General features: G+C 39.7%; 1 protein-coding gene across 1 annotated transcript; it reads left to right on the top strand.

Annotated features, from left to right (window-relative positions):
• Positions 1-3,587: 3,587 nt before the first annotated feature.
• Positions 3,588-12,503, top strand: LOC149844461 (uncharacterized). The gene is made up of 6 exons (XM_089994523.1): positions 3,588-3,858; positions 3,971-4,925; positions 5,026-5,204; positions 11,097-11,133; positions 11,255-11,322; positions 11,424-12,503. Exons 1-6 carry the CDS (start codon positions 3,758-3,760, stop codon positions 11,953-11,955), a joined length of 1,872 nt encoding a protein of 623 aa, XP_089850649.1. The 5' UTR covers positions 3,588-3,757; the 3' UTR covers positions 11,956-12,503.
• Positions 12,504-24,880: the final 12,377 nt, after the last annotated feature.

A 24,880-nucleotide genomic window follows, 5' to 3' on the forward strand; every position in this document is an offset into this window, starting at 1 on the left:
GAATTCAACTAATCAAGTTGTGTACATAGTTCTTGAAACTTTTTTGGATGGACCAGACTCGTCCCCAACCTTAGGACACCTTTTTCAAACCAAGTAAATCATTATAATCAACTTCTCAAACCCCCTCTAAGCCTAAACTTGTCCTAAACCCAATTCTCAAAACAACATTTTGTTGTTATGATTTTTATAAAATAATGTGTCTCTCAATCTATACCTAGTTCATACCTGCAAAATTAACCCTAAACACCCCTAGGTGTCCTTAACCTACCCTCCAAAAATCAGATCTTAATTCTTTCCCATTAAGGAGAATTAAATCTGACATTGGAATCTATTTAGACCAAAATTCAATCCAGAAACAAACATGTTTCTTACCTGAGTCTTGACTTCTTAGAATTTTAATTCTCAAACCAAAATGACCTAGGTCCTCAAATTTTACCCAACCTTTTCTAACTTGTCCCTAGCCTAATCTTAATTTCTAGGATTTTTTATTTTTTATTATGAGAGAAATAATTTAATCTCTTATGGCCTGTCAAAAACTGAAAAAAATCCAGATCCAAAACAAACCCAAAACTTTGCAGAATTTTATCTCTATAACCCCAAATCTTCTAAACTTAAGATTTTAACTCAAACTTCACTCACGTGTCTAAGCCTTCTCTTATTTTTTCAATATTTATTGAGTTGTATTTTGGGAGAACTTAATTTTTCTTTGAACCATGTCCAAACCTATAAACAAGACTTGACTTTTGACTTGACCAAACTTATCTCAAGCCTACCTGATCCCTTAAAACTGGAATGCATCAACCCACAATTTTACCTTGCAGGGAGACGAGCCCATTAGGTGACCAAGTTCTCAAAGAGGGTTTTCCTTTGTCATAAAAAACAAAAAGTTCTAATATTTAAATGCTGATAAAAGTGAAACAAATATGATATAATGTGTTTGTATCAATTTTAATTGATTAACATATATGCTTCTTGTTCTCTACCTTTGAGAATGCATTTTTCAACTTAAGGGATCAAGTGTGGATTGATACATAGTGGGGTGGGGCCGTGGCTACTAGATGGGCAGTCAAGGTTTGATTCTCGTGAGCGTCGCCCCTCTACCCAAGCCAATGCATAGCATAGGCCATAGGGGCAAGAGTTCTAGCCTCAAAGTTTTACGTGGTTGGCATGACAGCCATAGGTACGGCAAGCTGAGCCAGTTCGATCCGGTCTTCTTCCCGGGTGCAGTTTCTTCAGGTTATAAATTTAAAAAAAAGTGTGGATTGATGCCACCTTAATGGTGCTCGAAGGTTGCCCCTAATTTGGATAAATCTGACCAATAAGCTAGTTGAAAGCTCTTTTAGGTGGTCAACATAAATGAGGACAATAAATGTGAATGTTTTGAGTTGTAAAAAACTCTCATGTTTGGGAGCCAGTAATTGGCACGAGAGGCGCCAACTATGGCTTGAATCTTTAGACTTCTTGGTAAGGCTTCTAAAGTCACACTTGAAGTGTTCAAGCTTTCATTCTTGTAGTTAGTAGGGAAGAGTTTAAGCTCTTGATGAGCCCAAGCTAAATGAGCTGAGTTTAAGCTTAGCTTCTTTATGAAAAAATATATATTTTAATTTCAACACTGCAAGTAATAAGATTAAAAAAAATGTTTTAGGGAAGAAAGCAGTTAGACTTTATCATTAAGACTAATTGCTTACAAACCAACACTACATTTAAAATGTATTTATATTATATTTAATGAGTTTATACCAGCTGATTCGAGCTAAACATCTATTGTTTATGAACTTTTTTTCCCATAAGGAACATGAAAACTCATGCCCGAAATAGAGACCTAGCTGTGTTGGCCATGTGTTCTTATAGTCGCTATCCCAATGATGTAAACCTGTGGCACACCCCTCATTCCAAAGAATCACCTTGCTTTGGCATAATGCAATAGGTGATGCCCAAAGGAATATAACCTTTGAGTACCCACATAGCTGCCAAGGCCCCCCTCTCGCTACACCAAACCTAGGAGTGTCATGGGTCGAGTTTGGTTCAAACCCAAGTAAAACCAAACCTAGACTTGATTTGAGATGATGGTATCGGGTCCGGACCTAGGTCTAATCGGACTCACTATAAGAGAAATCATACCCGGATCCTATAAAAATTTCATGAACCAGACCTGATAGAATAATATGTTTTATCTTTTTTACATTGAAAATTTGTGGTTCTTAGTTGAAACTCGGGTGGGTACAGGGTTTGGTATAAAATTTCACAAACCATACCGTGCTCCATATATTAAACGGATCATTCGGATCTCACCTAGATTCTAATTAGACCTTCTTGTTTATCACCGAATCTGACCATATAGGATATGGTTTGGGCTCGGGTTCGGCTGGCTTTGTTTTCCTAGTAGCCACACTTGACAACAAATGATTGAAATGCCAAATCCATCCAAAGCCAAACACCACATTTGGGAAATATCAATTTGTCAATTTCCCTACCAAATAAAAGCTGCCAGAAGTAGCCCAAAATCAGCCACTTTAAAATGACGTCCAGTTATATTTGAACAATCTAAAATTTATTTTACAAATATGCCCCTGACTGTTGAGCAGCATGGATTGGATCCAATTGAACTTCCAATCCAATCCGGTATTTATTTTCGGACATGGATCTTAAAATCTGTGACCATGGCTCAGAATCGTATGGTTGATTCTTTTGGATCTTGATTGAAATTCAAATAGATGCTTTCTGTAAGATTTTTACTAACCCTCCTTTTAACCTGATCCGTTAGACTTCAAACTGATTCCAAGTCTTCTACATTGAATCCATTTTAGATCCGAATCTAAACTCAAACTTGGTCCTCAAAACCTAGATTGGATCCACCACGATCTGGCTTGTTTCCGACAGGGTTGCACCCCTTCTTGGCCATACCCTTTTAAGTCGGATTCGATAATGACTGGATCTGACCCATGTCCGGCCTTTCTACATCCCTAAAAAAATCCAATGGTTTCAAAATATTGTTTGTTTTGAAAATAATCACATTTTAGCTAATAGTAACACTTAAAAGCAAAATTTTCTTATTTTTATATTATTTAGGTTTTCATTATTATTTTTTATAGATTTTATATATTTATATATATATCAATATTTTCATGAAAAAAAAACTCATTTTTCTTTTCAAAGTAGCATGAGACTTTCTCTTGCAAATATCTTCCCAAGAACGTGATTTGTGACCCCTATGAAATGGGATGACAGTAGAAGTGGACCGGGGGAAAACGGGCCTGCCCCGTCTCACCCTGTTTGGATCGAGGATGAAGGATATGAAACATCGATGGAGGTTAAAATCAAAACCTGTTCAGGAATGAGAGAATGGAGGGCAAAATTTTTGGGACGGGCAGGGATTGAGACCTTGTTCCCTCCATCCACCCCGGTCCACTGCCATCACGAATCTAATTTTGATTAGGTCAGATCCAATAATGCTTAGAATCCGAACCGAGTACGACCCGTTTACAACCAGCCGACTTACGTAAGACACTAAATTGGGGATATTTTAGTCTTTTCATCAAGGTATGACAGGCTCTCTAAATCACAGATCCCCTCAGAGGCTTCTCTGGTCGAGGGCGTCTGGTTCCTCTCTCTCTCTCTCTCTGCCAGGACTCTCCGACGAGAAGAGAGGAAGAGGAAGGCACAAAAAGGAGAACAGAAGGAAGAAAAGAGAGGGAGCGAGACAGGGAGACAGGCGAAGAAGAACAAAAGAAGAAGAAGAAGAAGAAGCGGAAGGAGAATGTCGAAGAAGAAGGCGTTCACTGGCTCCACAATGACTCTGAAGGATTTTCATGGCGGATCCATCCCTTCTGATCTCCATTTACCCTCGGCTCCCGGCGTGTAACCGTCGATCTCCTGTTTTTTTTCTCTGTATTCTCGTTCTTTTTTGGTGTTTTTTGTGGTTACGGGTTTCTGAGAGATTCGAAAACCCTAACTTGATGTCCTTGTGCAGCGTCGTGAGGAATTTTGACCGGCCTGGCCTTGACCGGACGAATCCGGCCCCCTGGGGGAGCCCTATCAGCCGTTCAGACCATCGGCGCCCTGGATCTTCGGGAGCATCCCGGAATTTTGACGAGAAGGCGTCGTTTTTATCGCATCCGGTGCATATTGGCCGGAACTTCGACGAGGATGAGCGGAAGCCGCTCGATTCCGGCCCGAGGAGGAGCTCGGGCGATGACGACAACCTTCAGAGCTCGAGATCTGATCGATTCGTGCCTAACCGTCTCGATCCGAAGCTGCCTGAGGTGAAGGTCTCTATCCTGCCGCAGATCGCAGGAACTCAAGCACCGAAGCCAGCTGCGACTGTGGTTGCAGCTAGGCCGACTCCAGGGAATGGAAGTCATTCTGGAGTTCCAAACGCTTGGGTGAGGCACGAGCTAGGGTTTCATGACGAGCTGGCTCAGCCACCTGTTCCACCGGCGCAGACTGCTTCTGCGGCATCGAGGCTTGCAAGTGCCAGTGCTGTAGAGAAGGTCTCCTCTGGAATTTGGCAATCGAAGCTCGTGATCTCGTCACATCCACCTCAGCCATCGATCTACCAGCCAGAGTTAGAAACCAGAGCAGCTGAATTTGATGGTAACAATAGCTTTAAAAACCGTAGGTACAGTGAGATCAGTCCTTCCCGATCTCATTCCATCAAGATCGAATCTACCCCAGCTGTTGATATGGATCAAGTGGATGGTCGGAGGTATAATGAGAGTAGGAGGTACGGTGATGATTTCGTTCCTGCTAGGGAGGCAGAAATTAGAGAGTATGACGGGGAGAGATCCAGATTGGTTCGGCCTGTTTCAGCTGAAGGGAACTTGGGTCAGCCGCAGGGTGAAGTCTCAGAGAGGCCAAAGTTGAAGCTTCTTCCAAGAACAAAGCCGATGGAGCTTCAAGATTCTTACGTAAATGACTATAAGCAGGTATTCTTCTTTCGTTGTTCGCCTTGTATTCTTCATTCTTCAACAATGCTAATGACTAGTTTTGATTGATTTTTGGGTTCACTTTTGCTTCAATCCTTAGACAACTGATTCAGACAGTGTGGAAATGCATGATGAAGCAATTGTGAATGCTAATCACCCACCACCATCAGGTTCGGCTGTGACAGATGCAAGTAACAGAGTGGATGAACGCCCCAGATTGAATTTGAAGCCACGTTCACAGCCACTGGAGCAATCGGATGAAATTGTTGAAAGAGAAAGGTCTGTAGATGTTCTCAGTGGTAGATATTATGAAAATTTCCGTCTAATTGTCTGTTCTTCTTTGTTATGTTTGTTGGGGGATAATTGGGCATTATATGTTTCCTTTATGCCATATTCCATTAATAGTTTGAACGTTACACTTGGTTGGTAAATTTATTCCTTTATCATCCATGAAGTAAAAATTTGGAGAGCTATTCTTTGTTTGCTATGGTGTATTTGCTGATGATATTGTTTTGATTGATGAGTCTAGAGCTGGGGTTAATGCTAAGTTAGAATTATGGAGACAGACATTGGAAGCAAGAGGTTTTAAGTTGAGTAAGAGTAAGACAAAATACATGGAATGTCGATTTAGTAAGCAACGAAGTAGTGATGGGAGTGTAGTGAAGCTTGGTGAGCACGAAATACCGGTGGATGATTCTTTCAAATATTTGGGATCTATCATTCAAAAGTATGGAGAAATTGATGGAGATGTAAATCATAGGATAAAGGTTGGGTGGATGAAATGGAAGAGTGCAACGGGAGTGTTGTGCGATTGTAGAATGCCATTGCGGTTGAAGGGAAGATTTTATAGGACGCCTATTAGGCCCGCTTTACTATATAGTACAGAATGTTGGGCTGCCAAGAGACATCATATTCAAAAAATGAGTGTAGCTGAGATGCGTATGCTGAGATGGATGTGTGGAAATACAATAAAAGATAAGATTCGGAACGAGGAGATACGTAAGAAGGTAGGCGTTGCACCCATTGAAAATAAGATGAGAGAGAATCGTTTACGGTGGTTTGGACATATTCGACGAAGGCCTAATGATGCTCCAGTTAGAAGGGTGGAGAAATGGGAAAATATATTAGTTAAAAGAGGTCGAGGTAGGCCTAGGAAGACATGGATGGAGGTGATAAGAAAGGATATGAATGCTTTGAACCTCACCGAGGACATGGCATTGGATAGAAATGAATGGAGGAGAAGGATTTATGTGGAAGACCCATAATGATTTTCTTTGTTGGTTCATATCGCCGACCCCAATTGTTTTGGGATGAAGGCGTAGTTGTTGTTGTTGTTTGTTGTTGTATTCTTTGTTTGCTATGCAAATGAAGGAATAAAAAAATACTTGGATAGAGTATTTTGTAGGCTCATGAATTGCAGGCGACAGGTTGCTAGGTTTCCCAGAGGCAGACCCCAGCATGGTGGGGAGATTCATTCCAACTATGGGCCCACACAATGGGATTGCAAGTTGGAGGTTTCAATTATAAAATAGAGGAAATGTCATCATACTACTTTGCTCAGCTACTGATTACTTTAGACTCAGAAATTGGGGATGTAGTTATCCTTGCTTCATTTTTTATTTCTAAAACCCAACTCATGTTTGGAAAAGTTGATGAGCCCTACCTAAACGGTTCATTTTTATAGGATTGGCCTTTCCTATTGACAGTTGTGCATTGTGGTAGGCGGTAGGCAGGCCAGAATCATGATTTCTTAGTTCTACTTGGATTCAGTGAAGGTTCCAACTCTCAACTGTGGGTCATTTCTATTTGTAAGATGCAACATGAATTGTGGATGATTTAATAGAGCATGTCACGCTGTATTATAATCTAGAATTTGTATATCTTTATGATGCATGTAGGAACTGAATTAATATCACATATAAATACTAATAAATAAATATCACATATAGCTAAATAACATTTAAAGGATGGCTAGGCATTTTCCTTTCAAATAAGCAGCTAAATGAGTATGTTGATGAAAATGGCTATATGATGTACTATTACGAGTTTCTATTTTATTGAGGTCTATACCCTGCATTATATTAGCATGCAATTTTTTATTTAGGCAAAGCAGTTAAAGGTTCAGGTGGGATGCTAGTTCATCTATCTTGATTCTGATTAGGTAGGCAGATATTCTAATGTAAGACAATATTTGCAGTAGAGATTTTAAACTCTGCCATAGTCTTAATTTAGCAAGCTTGTCGTATGTCATGTTATGTTACCTACTGTAGTCTCCAAAAGCTCATCTAGTGGCTTGCAATCTTCCTCGGGTGCCCACTTTCTTATTAGGTAAGGAAATTACAAGCTTCTGATTGCGACTTCTCTATCAAAATATGTCAAAGTATAATTTATTAGTCTACTATGAGGCATGAGCTTATCCGAGTGTGGATGATCCATGATGTCATGAAGAGTTTTAAATAGTGCTGCCAACTCAAAGACAGTGGAAATTATCATGATGAGTAGCGCCCCCATTTGCACCTTGGAGCAAATATATTTGGTCTTTTACATTGTTACACGTGAACTAGCATCTGGATTTGGAACAGGCTTCATTTGTAGATTCTACCACAAGGCTACCAGAATTATTCCCTCTATTGAAAATGGATTTGAAGGTAAATGTGGAAGACTTGCTTGGATACGATGATTTAATGTTAGAATTTTATGTGATGCACCACAAGGTCCTTGATTATGAAAAGACTCTTCTACCTGAAATCATATCCAGAATTGCATCATAGTTATCAGGAAGTGATGTGTGAAGCGGAAGCGTGTTAAAAAGTAGTGTGCAGCAGGAAGTGAGATTGGTTTTAGAAGCGCGTGAGAAGTGAAAAAGGAAACATGAAGTAAATGAGGGGGGAAGTGGGAAGCAAAAAAATAAATAAATATTAACATGAAAAACATAAAAAAACAAAAGGGGGGGGGGAGACGAAAGGGAAGCGAGTGGGAAGTGTGCCTCCCACAAATGGGAAGAGAGTTTCCGGGGAAGCATGGCACTTCCTGCTTTGGAAGTGCGCTTCCCCCTATAGGGTTACTTCCGGTAACTTTGAATTGCATATTTTGCTGATTACTTCATTGAACATCATCTAGGATAAAATACAGAAAGGCTCATATAGCCAAAAGAGGTTCTGTTTAGTTAAATGGGCGTAAGATCAAACTTATTATTATTTTTGATTCATGGAGGCACTTTGATAAAAAGTTGGACATATATCATGTGATCTTGGGTTTATGTTCCTCTATAATGTTTCACACTTTCCACAATTTGAGGCTGGATTGCTTCTTGAGCCATGCTTTGCATACGAACAAGAGCTTGCTATTATTAATATAGGAGGTTCATATAACAAATTGAGATCACTCTTTCCCATATGTCAAAAGATCAGGTCAGAGATTTAGGACAGGCCACTCATAAGCAGTGTATTGTAGGCAGGGAATTTAAGAAGCATTAATTATGGTTCTTTTCAGTTGTGTGATGGTGTGATGGTAGGTATAACACTGAAAGAATGCATGCTTTTCATTTAAAGGAAATTGGTTTGCCATCTCTAAGGGCCTGTTTGCTTCAAATTTTTTTAGGGGTGAGGGGAGTGGGGAGAGGAATATGCCTTTCATATGAAAAACACACCCTTAAAATTTTTCCATGATGGCTTTACCATGAAGCACCTTCCCCATGAGGGAAGGTTTGAATGGATTTACACATGAAATGGGCATGGAGGTGGGAAAGACTGGGCCCCACATCTACCTGCATGGATGATTCTTATGATGTGCCCAGGGTGTTCGTTTCAACTTTCAACTATTATGGGAAACACCTTCCACCGTGGACTTTTAATATGAAAACCAGTTGAAACAAATGGGCCCTAAGATCGCTTGGCTATTCTCCTTTATGTCTTCTTTTCCTATGACTTCCATTGACCCTTCTCATTCTGCTTTTTATTACTTCCAGATTGGTTTCCTATGTCGGTTATAGATGCTTCCTAGACATTTCCTCCTTTTTCTGTATCATGACTTAATTGAGAGGTCACTACCTGTATTGTTTTCCGTGCTTGTTTCCCACTATAGCTGCTGTGTTTGAAAGGGGGAAAACTATGTCCTGGATGTACTTGTTAGGTCCTATGCTTGAGCACCTTTTCTGATAGTATATAAATTTGATCAGGTAGAGTGTGAAAATGATAGGCTAACAACTTTGTTGAATGGGTTTATACTTCTGGAAAGTGTGGGTTTGCTACCTGTATCTCTGGGTATGCTATTCCAGGGATGTTTGAATTCGGTCAAATCAATTTCTTGACAGTTTTAGATGCTTTCTGCAGAGGGTGCATGTGAATGTTAGTTCCCCTTTTCCTTAGCAAAAGAGTTCTCTTTTTTAACAAGTATGAGCAGTGCATCCGCTGAGGACAGATGTGTTTAGTAATTGAATTGTATACATACATATATTCACATTAGCATGCATAATGAATACTATGTTTTTATTATTTTGTTCATTATGCTAATTTGAGATCATCTGCTAATTATTGTTTTATAAGAAATTTGGTGCTGATCAATGTTGCATTATCAATCCACTGAAACGATGGCAATAAGACATTAGAAATTTCAAAAGTTTAAGCATCATGTTTCAAAATCTACAATTGAAATCCAAACAAGCCTTAAGTCAACAGCAAGTTGATTACGAAAGAATATGCTATCTTAAGTGGGTGCACTGCACTATGAATTGGATATTTTGTATAATCGTCATTGTAAAGCATAAAATAATGCAATGTGGTGTCAGATCTCAATTTTAAATGGTAGCTGAGCTATGTCACAGGGACTCTTCAACTAGGTGCCGCACCCGCGTCGCACTCGCACCCGCACCCGCACCCGCGTTGCACCCAGGGTCATTTATGTCCAACTTTTGGACTTTATATATATATATATAGTTTTGCCGCACCCGATGCGGTCAACCTGACCCTGGGTCAGTATATATATATATATATATATATATATATATATATATATATATATATATATATATATATATATATATATATATATATATATATATATATATATATATATATATATATATATATATATATATTGCTGCACCCCTGCACCCAAGTTTTTTGAAAGTGCCGCGCCCCCGCCTCCACCTCCGCCCACGCACCCACACCCACACCCACACCCACACCCACACCCATGTGACATAGTAGCTGAGTAATAGCTTTGCAAGAGAAGAGTGAACTCCTGGTATCTGTGTATCAATTTTAACAAGCATGGGGCACAATATGAAAATAACCTCACCTAAATGCTCTGGCATATTGGGTTGGGACTTGGGATGTGGGGTTTGCTTACGCATCCATCTAAGATGAGCTGACTATGGATAAACATTGAATGTAAATTAAATTTTATCTAAATTACACCATTTTGATTTCACCCGTCCATGTGTGATTCATTTTTAGTTATTTTTATCTTATCTATATTCTGAATTTCTCTTTGTATTTATATAAATATAAACTGGGGTGATTTTTTGTTTAAAAAAGAAACCTCCTGCATAAATGCTGTCTTTCTAGTTCTTAATTTAGTCGGACTTTTGGTTGAAATTGCAAGCTACAGCTTCTCTTCCTTGGCCCAAGATAGTGAAAAGGTGTGGCCTTAATTTCTTCGAGCGCATGGAAAAATTCTGTATCCAGGAGTTGCTTTAATGATGCAACATGTGACTTCATTGTCCTACAAATAAACATAGTTTGCAAATGTTTCTAGTTTATCGATGTCCAGATTTGTTCTATTGACAGTTACAGATGCTATATTCCAGATACTCAAATAATGAACTTAGTATATGCTTGCTAATCGCTGAGAAGTAGTAATATGCCCTCTTCTTTCTAAATAAATGGTTTATGCAGCATCATTCATGTAACTAGTTTGCAAGCTGAAGACAGGATTTCACCTGTTTTTTACTTATTGGATTCTGCCTTTTTTTCCTGTGGTTCGTGATAGAGCTGTTTTCTCTTTTCTGTTATCCGGATTTGTTTGATTTTATGGGTGGGAACATTCAGCATATTATCATATGTTGAACTGGATTTGATCCTTCAGTGCATCAAATAGGTTGGTAAATAATGTTCATTCTGTGGCATCTCCTGTTGTTTGTTGTTAAATGGTTCCTTTGTCCCTTTGTAGGAAAACCATATTTGGTGGTGCACGCCCACGAGAGCTGGTAGGAGGCCCGTTTTATTTTTTCTGATCCTGATCATGCTATTTTATTCATGTATTTCTTTATGTTTCTGTAATTTCCTGACCCTTCATTCGTTTCCTGTGGCAATCTTTTGTGGCAAAAGGTCCTGAGAGCACGCGGGGTTGATGATATCATTATTAATGGTCTGGACCCAGTTCGACCACCCAGCAGGTACTATGTGTTTCATTGGAACTTGATACAGGACAGTGGTTTGGAAATCTGTTCTGGATATGTTCTTCGTTGAAGGATGACACTCCTTTGTATCTTTGAAGGGGAAAACCTGATCTTCAGAGGCCTGATGAGAAAACGGATGCAGCTGCACAACACACCAGGCATTCTGATAGGCCAGAAAACTTCATGACAGATCAGAGGACAGGACACCGACCAGTTGAACGTGCTGATTTCCAATCCGATTGCCGTGATTTTGAGAGGAAAGATAATCGAGATCCAGAGAAGGTGGATACGCAGAGGGGATCATGGAGAAATGACAATTGGAGGAATGACAAGGATGGAGAAAAACAACAGGAACGCTGGCAGGAGACTGAGAGCTGGCGCAAGCCTGAGCCGAAGAAATCACCTGAGCCATCAGCTCCTCGTTATGGGCGGGCAGCTTCCGCAATGGAACTTGCGCAGGCCTTTTCTAGGTCTGTTTCTGATGCTGGAAAAACAGAGACGATGCCCAACCCAAGGGGCACACCGAGCAGGCTGGTGGATCCTGGGCATGCTCCTGTACCATTTTCTCGACTGACAGATACTCGAGAGTTTTACTCTGGATCTGCACAACGGCAGATAAATGGGTACTAAGAGACAATCATCAATGACTACAGAAGTGAGAATTCCATGCGATCCAAGCCTGCTGTATTAGTAGAGCCATTGGAAATTCTCGATCTGAGTTGCTAGGTAGTTATTGGTTCAGGAGGACGGCTGGGGACGGTCACTTTAAAAAAAAAAATTCTGCCTCTTTTTTCTCCCCATTAGTTTTCTTTTTTAAACGAATCTGGGACGCATTTCATGAGATAGTAAGCCCTAGCTTTGTTGCTGGATTATGGTTTTAATCCTAGAGATTGAATATAAATTTTTTTTTGAAAGGCAAGCTGGGGTTAGGCTTATCTCACCAGTTATTATTTAACTTACCATTGGGTTTTGAACCTGCAACGTCCCAGCACAAGGAGACGTGCACTGACAGGCGACAGCTCCTACCAACCACGATGAGCTCCGGTTGGTTGAATATAGTTTCATAGATTGCACTTTTACATATCTTACCAGTGCTGTGATAAATTCTACATCAGTGGCCTTTCAGTGCTTTGATAAAAGCTTTCATGTTGAAATGGATGGTTGTGATAATTCTGCAATTGTTTTTTTGCAAAGGCTCATCCATTGTTTTTTTCCTTTGGGCTCCAAGGTCCTCTCTATTGGGACGAATTATTTGTTTCTAGGTTTTGCATGAAGAATATAGTATAGAATCTGTCATATTCAAAGTTTTTTTTTTGGATAATCCAAGAGAAAAACCCTCCCAACGCTGGCCACACATTGGCTGGCCTCTGATTGGTAAAACCTTTGAGGTCTCCCCTACGGACCGGGTTGTACACTCAGCTTCAATGTTGGGGTCTGCCACATCGGGCTTAAGAGATATCTGGTAGGGGTCTGCCCAACCCCATGAGACGCCACCTCTGGGTTTCAAACTTGTGACGTTAACGGTCACAAATCGCTCTTACTGGATGAGTGGAGCCCCCAGGCCTCATACGTACACGTTTGTGGTGCCATGGTGGTTGGAGGAGGTGTCCAGTCACTGCTTTTTTGGGTGCAACATGGCCTGCCTTATTTGGACAATGTAAGCAGTGCACTTTCTTGAGCTAAGGTCTTTACACGCCATTATAGTAACAGGCACCGTACATCCTAAAGATGGAGAAACATAATCAGATGATGGTTGAGATTATGACTTGGTTAGTGGCCGATTAGCATCACAATGATTTTTGGTAGGACCACGTTTCACCCTTTCTCTTGGTGGTAGCTGAGTGTCCGCAGACAGGACAGGACACCCTGTCCTGCCCTGTTCACGCACCATTTTTTTTTGTTTCTGTCACTATTCCAGTGGGTGGGTGGGAGGGAGGGGGGCATGGAACAGCATCAGAAGCTGTTTTTTGCGTCCACGGGGTGCACAAAAATAACGTCTGCACATCCTGTGTTTGCATGGATGCGCAGATGCACCTGGGGCCCGCGCTCAGTGCATCCTCCCGACGGGGATTAAAACGCCTGATGGCTAATTATTTCAGTTGTTGGGTGAAGTATTCCTGGCAATAATCCTTCCAGGTAGGGACTATCCTAATCAACTTAGGGATCTAGTGATTTATACATGTACAAACAATATCGTGAAATAGAAAGAGGAAAAAAGCAATTATGGAAGAGCCCACAAGCTTACATGTAGATAATCATCTGTTTGTAAGGGAAGGAATTGGTTGCCAAAACTCAGCAGCCACCAAACCCAATTTGACCCATCGGTACTGTCGTATACTTTCACATATAAAATAAGCCCACCCAAGAAGTTGGGAATGAGGCGTGTGGTTAGATGATCGGGCCTGAGTAAATTAAAAAATTTCTCGGGTTACATAAAACAAAGAAAATTGCTAATGCAGCGTTTTTTTGTATAAAACACAGAGAAAATCGCTATGCATACAACGTTTTTTTGCGTAAAACACAAAACACAGAAAATCGCTACATGCACAGAGATTTTCTGTGTTTTGTGTGACTCAAGTACTTTGTAAAGTGCTCTGGCTCAATCACTGGATCTGCTCCAGTTGGAGCATAGTGTGGGATGGATATAGGATAGCCTGGTTGGCTCAAAGGGACACGAACAATGACTTCCAATTAGGGCTGAGAAACAAACCAATCTGTTTGTGGCTTCGCTCAGTTTAGTCCGTGTTTGGTTTATTTACATGGCGAGCTGAGCACGAGCTCCCTAGTTATGATAGCCGAGTGGAGTTAGAACATGGGGTGTTCATCTTGGCTTGGCTCGTATAAGCTCATCTAAATAACATATCATACATTGGGATTGTCATGTTTCCCATGTGGTTTGGTTGCTTCAGAGAATGAGGAAAGCTCATTTAGTATGCCATGTGAGCAGCGCCCTATGAAAATCGGGTTTTCTCAAGTTCTTGTGGTTCCGAATCATAATCATAGAACTTTTTTATTCTCAGCTATGTTGCAGGTTCAAAACCCAATGGTATAGTTGTATAACTGGTATTGGTCTGCCTGACCCCAGATTATGTACCTAAGTACGGTGTTTACAGAGTAAAACTTCACAAGTACTCCTTTGCCCATTGAAAGTAGTTTTTCATTTGGCTTAGGCCTTACAACAAAGGACAGATACATCTGGTATTGAACTTTCAACCTCCTCCAACTTGAAAGCCTTAAACTGACCCACCTAGCCAGCTGTGAAAAGCCCTTATGAGGTACAACCACAAAACTTTCACAGGGCAACACAAACATGTGAAAGTTGAACCTGTGATTCTATATACCTAACCCGTGAAAGTTGGTCGCGGGTGTGAACATGAAACCAGATTTCGTTGGCTGAGGAGTCACAGGTGAAGAGACTATTGGAAAAGTGAAGTTCTTATTAAGTGAGCATGCTTGTTGGGGAATGAAGAGGGAAGAGGACACTTTGGTGCTCACATGGAAGGGCCATAATGCCGTATTTTTATCTGCCTGGGTTTGTTTTTTCACAAGGGATAATAAAACCTTGAATATTTTCTTAAGATGTAGCACATTTGGATTCAGGAAATTCTGCAGAATTGAAATCCTATCCTACAAAATCCCTCTTTTGAATATGGAAAAATAACCTAAGGGTTTAATAGAATTTGATTCCAATTTCAGAAAATTCCCTCAATCCAAACACATTCTAAGTGCCAACGGATACCGAATTTATACTTACAAAAAGAACAGGTTCTTATCTCTTCAAGTCTCTAAGACTACTCATATAATTCTTGAAGTTGCTCAAAAAGGGTTTCACGTAGTAGGGTGAGACCTAGGCCGCTAGGCAGGTGGACTGGCAAGAGGTAAGTCTACTGAGTTTTACCATGTCTCTGATCCTTGGGGCGGTTTAGCTAGGTAAATATCAAATAATACAATCATTGAAGTTTTATAAAGTCTCATCACTGCCAAACGTGACATGTGAGGGTGATAATTGACGCAGACGCTACTGATAGTTTCATGTTATGAAATAAATCAAGACAAAATTGTACGTCTTTTGCAATTAACATTGTCCTCTTGGTGGTGAAAAAAAGTGTAGAATTTGTTCTCATTTGATTGGTCCGGTACTACGATGCTGCGCATCCCGACCTTCCCCAATGACTGAATGCATGGCATCCAATGATTGGACTAAGTACCTTGCAAGTTACTGGGTTCGATCACTAGATCTCCTCATTTTATTTTGGGAAGAGGAGAAATGTCCCAACACAAATGGAGTGAAGGGCTTGAAACACCTAAGTGAATGTTTTTTCTGGATAGCCAAGCTGGGGCTAGGCAGATCCCTACCAGTTATACAATCGTACCATTGGGTTTTGAACTTGCAACATGCCCAACACAAGGTGACTTGCCCAGTTGGTGAAACACTTGAGTGAATGTTTCTCGGTTGCACCGGAATGGATCAGCTGTGAATCTGGACCTGACCACCTAGGCCTTAGCAATGTCATGTGGGTCAGCCTGGCAAGACCTAGTGGTACCAATGGTCAAGTCTAGTCAGATCTAGATCAGAATCTGGTAAACAAATATGATCAACTCGTGGTCCAACCAGGTTTCACCCAGCCCATTTTTACCTGTTTAACATAAATATCAATAGATCTTCCCATTTTGGGTGCATTATTCACTACAAGGACTTGGATCATATCTGGATCTATGACTCCAGCATGAGATCCCAGTTGGATACAGATAGGGATGTAAACAAGTCAGATTCAGATTCAGATTTGGATTCTGATGGAAAAAGCTAAAACTGAATCCATCTTCAACTAGCCAAAACAGCTGATCGGATATAGCATTTACACTTCGGATACCCATTGAAATTCGATTTGGTTCAGATTCAAATTTGGATATAATAATTTATACCAAGTTTGCATTCAGTTATTAATCACATATTACTTTGGTCACTGAATCCAAACCATTGCCGTTCCCTAGATCCAGATCAAAACGACCCACTCTTCAAAAGTCAGATACAATGTTGGGTCAGGAATTATCAGACCCATATCAGACCCATTTTTCATCCATATTGGATTTTGTGAGGTCTTATCTAAGACAGAAAGGATAAGGGCAGGGGCCTCACCAAGCCCGACTTACTGTCTGGCCCAAGTTGAATGGCAGGCCTAAAAGGCATCCAATGTGCCCAAGTTTGAAACAGTACACAGAAAGGCCCATATGCATCACATGCAAAAAGCCTAAAGCAGTGATCCTAAGCACGGCTAGGTCTCTGATCCTCGGGGGCAGGCTATAAGGGCCATATGCATCACATGTAAAAAAAAGGCATGCTTAATTTAATTGTACACTTAGAGACTTTAGTTTAAGATGACCCTTCCACAAAAAAGGCACACAAAGAGTATTGAATATATTTTGTGTTCAATATATGATTAATCTAAGTATATATCAACCTTATAAAAATGTTTTACATGATACCTTTGCATCAAACTCAGTCTTTGACCCTCAAGTGCGTCATACATCAAATACACAAACTCATGCCATGTCTACTTGCATGTATGAATATTTTATTAAATCTTTTTGTTCAATTATTGTTGCATTACTTGTCTCCATACACATTTATTAATTTAATCTTGCTTATCCAAAGGGGCACCACTCCTTTGGCCACTTCGGCATCACCAGACTATTCAATGGGTGCTTATTCATTCATTTCATTTATAAAACTCATATGGTTACTTTGATGTTTGCACTAGAGTCTAAAACCTTTTGTCAAGACAATCCTTTCCCTGAGACCTAGAGTTCAGGACCTTATCCCTCTCTCTATAGTCGACATAGTATACATTACTAGGCATACTGCAATAGCTCCACCTTCTCCTCAAGTATTAGAGTCCAGTGCTCCCTAAGTTTCGTGGTGGAGAATGGATCCCTTAGATCCACATGACAGAAGCTCGCTCAACTATCCCAAAAATTGTCTCACGAGGTTGGTGTGGACTTATTCACATTTAACATGCTAGCTCAAGCCACAAAAAAACTCGACGAGCATAAACAATCATTCAATGTAGCTTGTTATTAAATATTAATTCATTCTGCATCATACATTACCCTCTCAGTCAATACCCAAGCAGTCTCTTATAACAAGGTACCCTTAGGGTCATTACCTTAGGATACAAACACTACATACACACATCCCTTTCAGTTACCTTGAAATTTCTAGTTTAAAAAATGCCCATAACTGAAATATGCAAGATTCCATATCCCAAATGCATTACACAACATGCAATATGTATCAATGCACTAAATGGGTTTCTCTTTGACCACTCATACTTACATAAGTGTCTCACCGTACAAAAGTGGCTCCAAAAATACTAAATATAGGTACTGCAACTCATACAAAATAAATTTTGTGCTAATACATTGAACCCCTAGCCTAATAGTCCATACCCGAAGTCAAAATTTTATAGAAAAACACATTCGAGTGTCCCAGGAGTCGACTCTTATATTGTGGGGTTGACTCTCTGCCTGCAGGAGTCAACTCTTTTATCCCAAGGGTTGACTCTTTTATAATAGGGGTTGACTCTTTTGTTTTAATGGTTGACTCTTTATTGCAAGGGCACAAAATAAAGGGGTCGACTCTCTATCCCTAGAAATGCCGAACAAAGCTCTAAAAATGAGGTATCGACCCTTTATCTGCATAGGTCGACCCTTGAGAACAGAGCAACAAGCATATTCATGAAGGAGTCAACTTCTTACCAGTAGGAGTCATCCCCAAGTAGGGCCAAATCGAAAATCCTTTCTCCAAAACAGATTTTTTTAATAGAAATTCATGGATTCTCATTCTAAAATATGAAACAAATAATTCTAACATGCATTTTTACAAAGAAACCAGATCAAAATTACATTTTTACACACATGCACACTTTTAAAAACATCATTTCCTAAGTGTAACACCATTATGGGTATATGAAAGTTCAAACTGAAAACAATGTTGAACAACTTCATAGCATAGAATGAGTACATGATTTACATGTTGAACACTTCCTAAACATGATAAAATTTCACTTGACGAGCATGGTTTTCAAACCAACTTCATTTACATGCTTACATGCCTAGGGATGACAGTGGACCGGGGCGGGGGACAAGGTCTCCACCCCTGCCCCGTTTCAAAATCTGAACCTCCACCCCTGCCTCCATCCCCGTTTCATGTCCTCCATCCCCGGTCCAAACGGGGGCGAGGCGGGGTGGGGCCCCATTTCCCCTTAGTCTATAGTCATTCCTTAAAGGATTGGGGACAGGGTAGGGCGGAGCTAGGCAGGGATTGGGATGAGGATGGGGCGGGGCGGGGAAAAGCGTAAGTCCATCCTCGCCTTCATCCCTGCGTGGGGATAGATTTTAACCTTCATCCCTACCTCCATCCCCATTTCATGCCCTTCATCCCTGGTCCAAATGGGGCGAGGCAGGGCGAAGCCCCGTTGTCCTCCAGTCCACTGCCATCCCTATACATGCCTTTAGAATTCATGGAGTAGGAAGATCACACCTTAAAATTGCTATAGAAACATAAAATCTACCAAATACAAGTCCTCATGTGAGTAAACGAGCACCCACGAGATAAAATCTTCAAAATAGAGACCCCAAATCTGTTCCTATAAGTTGCAACCACTTCTCCTCAACTAAAAAAAATAGTAGAGAGAGAATGGGGTGAGATCAAAGAGAAAATGATGTGTAGTTCGATGAAGAAGATAGGCAAGAGAGTGAGGAAAGTGAGAGTGAGATGGAAGTGAAAAGAGAGGAAAATGAGAGATATAAATAGGAAAAGAGAAGGATATATATATATATATATATTAGCTTAGGTTTAAAAAAATAAGATCTTTTTTAAAACTTAATTTAAACTCACTTAACACATGTTAAGTTAAGCAAAGTCGGTGGGGGTTGAGCTGTCGTCATATATGACAGTTGCTCCTGCCAAATTACCCTTCCAGCGTTTTCTATTATCATTTTGCCCTTTTTTTGTTAATATATTTACAATAGTGCGATTGTCCACTAAAACCAAATTCTTTTAATCAGTTATGTAATTTATCCCTTGCCAAATCAGCCTTCACCATTTTTGAAAATTTTGGGCACGTCCCTTGTAAAAAAAAATTATGCTTTTTCCCCTACATCAAATCAGATTTGATCTAAACCTAATTTTCATGATTTCAGGGTCCATCTCTTCAAAGTTTAATATTCTATAATATTAAATCTTAAATAACACATAAAAACTTGCATCTTTATATAAAAATATAGAGTTTGTAGATTTTAAAAAACTCAGGATGTTATATTCTACCCTAGTAAAAAAAATTTGTCCTCAAAATTTAGTCATACATATTCAACAAAAATATAGGGGTATCTTTCTCGTATGTCGGCCTCGGGTTCCCAAGTGCACTTCTCAGTGTCGTAATGTTTCTATTTAACTTTGACCAATGACACCACCTTGTTCTTCAACACCTTTTCACGATGATCAATTACTTGAAATGGCTGCTCCTCCATAGTCTAGTCTTCTCGCACCTCGACGTCCCCATACTTGATAACGTACGAAGCATCTTGAATGTACTTTCTCAGCATCGATACATGAAACACATTATGCACCTACGCAAATAGAGATAATAAGGCAATTTAGTAAGCAACCAAACTAATCTTCTTAAGAATCTTGAAGGGACCAATATATCGAGGGCTCAACTTGCCCTTCTTACCAACCCAAAATACACTCCAGGTCGATGAAATTCTCATAGAAATGTGGTCACCAACTTTGAATTTTAGCCTATGATGCCTCTGGTTGACATAACTCTTTTGTCTGCTTTGGGCTACCAACAAACGTTGCCATATAATCTTCACATGACCTGCATAATGTTGTATAATCATGGGTGATTCCAATGTTCCATCACCCATATTACTCCAACAAGTAAGAGATGTGAAAGGTCTTTCATACAAAGCTTCGAACGATGCCATCCCAATACTGGCGTGATAACTATTGTTATAAGCAAATTCTACCAACTTCACGTGCTTATCTCATTCATCAGACCATTCCAAAATACAATATCTAAACATATCTTCTAGAGTTTGGATGGTCCTCTCTGATTGTCCATCTGTCAGAGGGTGAAACACAGTACTAAATCTTAAGTTTGTTCGAAGGGCCTTTTCTAGCTGTCCCAAAAAATGAGATATAAATCGGGGATCATGATCATATATTATAGATCGTGGTACATCATGCAATCTGAAGATCTCCTCAATGTATATATCAACCAATCTTTCCAAAGTAGCATTCATTCTAATTGGTAAGAAATGCGTAAATTTCATGAGTCTGTCAACAATACCCATATGAAATTGTTTTATCTATGGGTTCTCGACAATCCAAAAATGAAATTCATAGATATATCATTACATTTTTATTTGGGAATGTCCAAGGATATCAACAAACCACCAAGCCTCTGGTGCTCGATCTTCACCCTTTGGCAAGTGAGACATCTAGACAAGAACTTGACAATGTCTTACTTCATATCATTCCACAAAAAAATTCTCTTAAGGTCTTTGAACATCTTCATACTCTCAGAATGAATGAAGTACCTAAAACGATGTGCTTCTACAAGCAACTCTTCTCTAAGAGTCTTATCATCAGGAATCCACCACTTTTTCATAAATCTGATAATTCCATTCTCATCACAGGTGAACTAGGATCATGCCTCGTGTGTATTCGTCAAATACTTATCATAATCAGGGCACACCTTCTGTGATTGGGCAATTTTATCTAAAATCTCTAGCCTCGCTACCATACTCGAATGCCAAATATGTCCAACCTCTCCCATAGTCGACTACCAATCTATAAAGTTCTTCACTAGATCCCAACTCTGGCCAATCAAACAAGATATTGATGCCTTCTTGCTTAAGGTATCTGTGACCACATTCACTTTTTCAGGATAATATGAAATGAAAAAATCATAATCCTTTAAAAACTCTAACCACCTTTTTTGTCTCAAATTCAATTCTTTCTGCGAAAAGATATACTTAAGGCTCTTGTGGTCTGAAAATACTTCAAAGTTTTCTTTATATAAATAATGTAGCCAAATCTTTAGAGTAAAGACAACGACTGTTAATTCCAAATTATGTGTAGTATAATTTTGCTCATGAACTTTCAATTGCCTAGAGGCGTAGGTAATAATTCTCCCATGCTGCATCAACACATAACCCAAACCTGTGCCTAAGGCATCACTATAAATAACGAAGCCTGCTGAGCTGCTAGGCAAGGCTAGCACCGAGGGATGAGGTCAATTTCTTTTTCAACATCCTAAAACTTTCTTTACACTGGGGCATCCACACATTCTTGGCACCCTTTTTCAAAAGTTTCATCATTGGAGCCGCAATCCTAGAGAAATCTTGAATGAATCATTGATAGTATCCAGTGAGTCCCAAGAAACTCTAAATCTTTTTAATATTCTTGGGTTGCTCCCATGTCATTACAGCTTCAACCTTGGCTAGGTCCACTTCTATACCATTACCAAAAATTATATGCCCCAAGAAAATGATGTGATCAAGCCAGAACTCACACTTTGAGAACTTCATATAGAGCTTATGTTCTCTTAGTGTTTCTAGTACAATTCGAAGATACACCTTATATTGCTCCTCATCCTCAGAGTATATCAAGATATCATCTATGAACACAATCACAAACTAATCTAGATAACTCTTGAATATACGATTCATCAAATCTATAAAAATAGTTAGGGCATTCGTCATACCAAATGACATTACCAAAAATTTGTAATGGTCATGTCTGGTCCTGAAGGTTGTCTTCTAAATCTCATCAGCCTTGATACGCAACTGATAATAGCCAGACCTCAGATCGATCTTCGAGAATACTCTGGCCAACCTTAACTGGTCAAATAAATCCTTGATCTTGGGCAGTAGATACTTATTCTTTATGGTCATCTGATTCTACATACGATAATTGTTACATAATCACAATGATCTACCTTTCTTTTTATGAACAACACAAGAGCTACCCATGGTGATACACTAGGCCTGATAAATCCTTGGTCCATCAACTCTTGTAGTTGTTTCTTCAACTCTACTACCTCTGCTTGGGCTATTCAATACAATGCCTTAGAAATTAGAACAATTTCAGGCACTAGGTCAATGGCGAACTCTATCCGCCAATTGCTACCTCGATACTCAAAAGGTACAAAATATAGTTCAACTTCACTCTCAAAGGAGTGACTACCTCGAGACATGTCTAACTCTCTCATCAACAGATCAAGGAGTTTAGCAAAACCAAAGGACACGAAGGAATGAGTGGCACCAAAATCAAATAGCACACAAGCAGAAAAATCCATAATAGATAATATACCTTCGATGGAGTTGCCCTTACTGCTCGGGCCTGCCTCCTCTCTGGTAGCCATGTATACTCGTTCAGCTGGCCTTCTCTACTGTGGGCTCTGTGGAGGGACTGGTGTTATGACTGCCGTTGCTACCATCATCCTTGAAGTCATGGAATTTTTGTCCTCTTTAGGCAGTCCTTGATGAAGTGTCCTAGCTCTCAACACCTCAAACACTCTCTAGTCTTCATCGGACATGAACAACCACTATGTTGTCTATGACACCTCTGGCGAGCCTCAACTGTGGCCTACCTCTGTCGGTGACCTCTTATATGGTCCTGATTTACTTTTTTTTTTCAGGATTGGCCTCCTGCCATCCCTTCCTAATCTTGATGCCTCAGAGTGCTTTTGAGTTTTTCTTGAAGAAATCGAGTCTTCCTCTATAACTCTGGGCACTTCAATGGCCTCACTCAATGTATGAAGACCACAGGTCAACATCTTGGTTATGAGACCATCAATTAATTCTCGTTTGATCGTATAGGCATTTGTTCAGTAGTGTTCAAGGTGACAAAATTTGCTCATATACTCAGACAATATCAACTCATTCTGTTGTAACTCCAGGAACTCTTGCATCTTATGCTCTCGAATGTGCACTGGGAAGTAGGCATCAGAAAATGCCTCCTTAAAGTCTTTCCAATCGATCTCCATGGCTCTCGTGAACTTAACCTCTCGAGTGGTCTCCTACCACCTCTCTGCATCCTCATTGATTCGATATAACCCAAAGAGTGTCTTCTTTTCTTCAGGAACATCTAGGATCTCAAAAATAGGGCCAGTCTCTCTGACCCAATACTCTGTCGTCTCTGGGTTCGACCTCCCTATGAATGCATGCGAATGTAAATCCATAAACTGTTGGTAATATACACCTTGTTTTTATATATGCTGCACCTGGACGATCTCAATTATTGTGTTAAGAGCTCCCATCATGAAGTCTATCTGCTTGTTCCACTGCAGAGCCTGATGAGCCCTCTGTTGATGCCAATGTGGAAATATGTGAGACATCTATTGATAGAAGGAAAGAACTAAATATAAATCTTCAATTCAGCTAATTTTTTTGATAGCCTATTCAAATCAAATACTTAAATATTATGGGTTAATTATTTTGGGTCAATCATAAACCTTATTCATATATGCAAAACATCAGCATGACATGAAGCTTAGACTTTTACACCAAATTTGGACTGATTCTAGACTGTGGTGATAGCAAAACTATAACACCCAAAAATTTTACCAAGTTTTTTTTATAATAAAATACCCTTTTATGAATACAACATGAAAGACTGTTCTTACTCTAAAATCCCTTTTCAAATCCAAGTTTCAAACTAGGATCTAAATTTCACAGGACAATTGCACACTTTTGCAAAACACAAAGGTCATTCTATTTCACAAAATGTAACTTGTATAAAATGTTATCCACATTTACAAAATGTACAAAGTTCCCCAAAACCACAAAAGTAGTTTCGGGTCCACGTCCCATAATGTCCATGAGCGGCTCATGTATCCATTGTTGCCACATCTACCTACTGCTGAGTACTTGAAAAATAGTAATAATTGTGGGGTGAGACAAACCACAGTCTCAGTGTGAACCAACTACTCATAAATGTCACAAGGTAGTAGCACAAAATCAAGTCCAATAAAAAGGTCACTAAACTTAAAAATTATTTTCATAGGTAGAAAAAGTCGATCCACTACTCATCCAAAAGTTGACCTTCAAGAAAATTATCATTCAAGAGAAGAAACTCAAAGGAGTCTACTCGCCCCACCTCGGGGCCGACTCGAGTACTAAAAGAACATATACAAGGAAGAACTCAAGAAGAGTCGACTCTTTCAACTGAAGGGTCGACCCTTAGCTAACAAGGAGAAGTCAACTCAAATATATTCGTGAGTTGACTCTAAAAAATCTGACATAATATTAAAAACTAGAAGCAGAGTCAACTCTCCCAACCTAGGAGTCAACTCTCAGCTAAACAAAACCATCCATCATAAACGATTAAGGAGTCGACTTTGATATATCCAAGAGTCATCGCTTAAAGCATAACATAATATATAACATGAGAGGACTCGACTTTGCATTCCCAAGAGTCGACTCTCAATGCAGAATGCAACACCAATATAAGCCAAGAAAAGTTGACTCACCCAACTAAGGGTTC

The sequence above is a fragment of the Nuphar pumila genome, chromosome 2 (genome assembly GCF_984573655.1).
Source record: "Nuphar pumila chromosome 2, dmNupPumi1.hap1.1, whole genome shotgun sequence".
Lineage (NCBI taxonomy): Eukaryota > Viridiplantae > Streptophyta > Magnoliopsida > Nymphaeales > Nymphaeaceae > Nuphar > Nuphar pumila.